Below are 2,565 nucleotides of genomic sequence, written 5' to 3'. Positions count from 1 at the left end.
TTGTAGCACTCTTCTCTGTCCTCTAGCTTTTACATTCTTTCTGCTTCCTCTTCCACAATGTTTGCTGAGCCTTGGAAGGAGTGATGTAACATTTAGGGCTGAACAATAATAGTGACTTATTCTCAGCACAATGACCAATTATTAGTGTTTGCATTAACCAATGCCTACTGTAAAATTAAAGCTTCCTTGACCAAGGCCAAGAACAGTGCCAAGCAATAGATACAAACACATTGCCATTTAACAAATGAGCAACTCAACACACTATAAGCTAAGACCAATACTATTAATCAATACTATTAATGTATTAATCAATACTATTAATGGGTCTTAGGGTATATGACTAGGTTTATAATAGCAGGCATAAGTTCCCTCTCCTGAGCGAACCTCAAATTCAACTATATAGTGGTTATTTTGAAACATTAATCTAATTAATCTTTATCAATAAAAAATCAGTAGTCCAATATATGGGGTAAAGATCAGAGAAGCAGGGAGCAGTCACCAGTCACCTCCCACCTCTAGCATTCTCCATCCAAAATGGCTGAGATCCTCTCTCTGTCCTACCTTACTATTTCCTGTCTGCTCTCTGTCTACAGTCTTCCAAACCTCTATGGTTAATTTAGGTCAGCTAGTGGCTAGCTCTGCCCTCTGCCTCCAAGGAAGCTTTATTTGTCAGAGCACAATCAAAGTATCCTGAAACCCCCACCTTGCCTGCGTCCGCGCGAACGAGCAGATCTCCACGCAGCGAGCATCCAGAGAGTCGCGCAGCGCACCGACGGAGCGGATATGGGCAGAGCGATGGTGGTCAGACTGGGGCTGGGGTTGCTGCTTCTGGCACTGCTCCTACCCACGCAGATTTATTGCAACCAAACATCTGTTGCACCGTTTTCAAGTAACCAGAATATCTCTACTGCCCCAAATCCAACCAATGCCACCACCAGAGCAGGTGCCAGTGCCCTGCAGTCAACAGCTGGTCTTCTCGCCATCTCACTTTCTCTCCTACATTTCTACTGTTAGAGACTCAGGCCAAGAAATGTCTCTACTTCCCCATCTTCCAGACCCAGCCCAAATGGTAACCACAAGTCCAGTGTGACCCGGAAGAAACAGGTCCACATCAAATCTACTATTGCCGCACCTCAACAGAAAACATTGAGAATTGATGTGAAGGGTATTATGACAGATGATGAACGCCAATATTAAATCTGATGGAGTTTTATGTTCAAGATGAAGAGATAACATCCAGTGTTGACGACGTGATTTCCTTGAACGAGGCTTAAGAAATGTGGACGCTTACTCTATCTTTAAATGAAGCATAGGATTTATGTAGAGATAAGGATGGGATGTGGGATGAAGATTTAGTTTTCATTGGCTCATTACCTGTGAGGCTATAACACAGCTAGCTGATATTAAAGGTTTCTCTGATGCTATTTATGTATATGTTGGAAGGAACTACCAGGTGTTACTTTAAATCCTCAATGTATTGTTTCATTACTACTAATTTAATATGCTAAACTCTAGGTAAAGTTCCACATTGTTGAGCTGTTCTCTTTGGAACTAAACATTTTACCCCCTCCGGTGGCTTTAAGTTCAACATTATATATGACCTTTATTAGTAATTGTCATGTGCCAGGCAACTATGGATTGGAATCCACCCCCAAATCCAGTCATCACTGAATAAATCTTATTTCAAAAGTCAAATAGTAGGCATTTTCCATCATCTTTTTTCACTCAACAAGAGTGCCAGGTTCACTTAACTGGTTCCAGACAGCAGAATTACATTGACCTCAGCCAACTTCAATCACTGCTTTTTATTTCTTCGTATGTTGAGGGTTTTCATGATTTAAGGTGTGATCTGTTAGGAAGGTAAAATTATGAATCTTGAAATCCTAAAGACAAATATGCAAAGGAGCCTGTTGGGGAAGTCCTGTTATTTGCCTGTTATTTGTCAATAAAGTACTGTTGAGCCTATAGGAATCTAGATAGGTGGGGCTAGGAGTCCAGGAGGATTCTGGGAAGGAGAAACACAAGAGAGTCAACATGTAACGCCATGGGGGTAGGAAGCCTGGAACTATTCTCCGGTAAGAAACATACTTAGATTAACAATTATGGGGTAATTACTTAAGTCAGAGCTAGCTAGTAAGAAACAAGCAAGGCCAACAGCTTCATAATTAATATAGCCTCCTGTGTATTTATTTGGGACTGATACGGCTCTAGAACCAGGCTGGCGGGAAAGCGGCTCTGGAACCAGGCGGGCGGGAAGGCTCCTCTCAAGGAAAGCGTCTCTTAACAGAATGGTTGTCAGGAATGGGATTGAATTTCCACGCAAAATAACAAAAGATTTAAAGGAATTTTAGAAACAGAAGAACAGAGAGAAGCACAGATTTTTGGTAGCAGCATTTTTCTCAGGTGTGCTCTGTTTTGCTAGTGACAAGCTGAGATTCACGTGCCTCGCTTACAGGAGTCTTCCTGACTCGGCATAAAAAAACAAACAAACAAAAAAAAAAAAAACCAGCAAGGTTGTTTTAAGAGACTCTGCTAACGATCGAAAGGTGTGTACGTACAGCTGGA

The 2,565-nt window shown here is 41.6% G+C and overlaps 1 protein-coding gene across 1 annotated transcript; it reads left to right on the top strand.

The window, feature by feature from the left end:
* The first annotated feature begins 713 nt into the window (after positions 1 to 713).
* LOC121142806 (signal transducer CD24) lies at positions 714 to 1,908 on the top strand. Its single transcript, XM_040753452.1, has one exon. The coding sequence runs from the start codon at positions 784 to 786 to the stop codon at positions 1,012 to 1,014; it is 231 nt and encodes a 76-aa protein (XP_040609386.1). The 5' UTR covers positions 714 to 783; the 3' UTR covers positions 1,015 to 1,908.
* The last annotated feature ends 657 nt before the right edge of the window (positions 1,909 to 2,565 follow it).

Source organism: Mesocricetus auratus, unplaced genomic scaffold (genome assembly GCF_017639785.1).
Source record: "Mesocricetus auratus isolate SY011 unplaced genomic scaffold, BCM_Maur_2.0 Super-Scaffold_100010, whole genome shotgun sequence".
Classification (NCBI taxonomy): domain Eukaryota; kingdom Metazoa; phylum Chordata; class Mammalia; order Rodentia; family Cricetidae; genus Mesocricetus; species Mesocricetus auratus.
The sequence above is the reverse complement of the archived record's forward strand: the minus strand, read 5'-3'. Positions and strand labels throughout refer to the sequence as shown.

Excerpts from the sequence above, each read along its gene's own strand:
- LOC121142806 (XM_040753452.1), top strand. The coding sequence starts at position 784 with ATGGGCAGAGCGATGGTGGTCAGACTGGGGCTGGGGTTGCTGCTTCTG.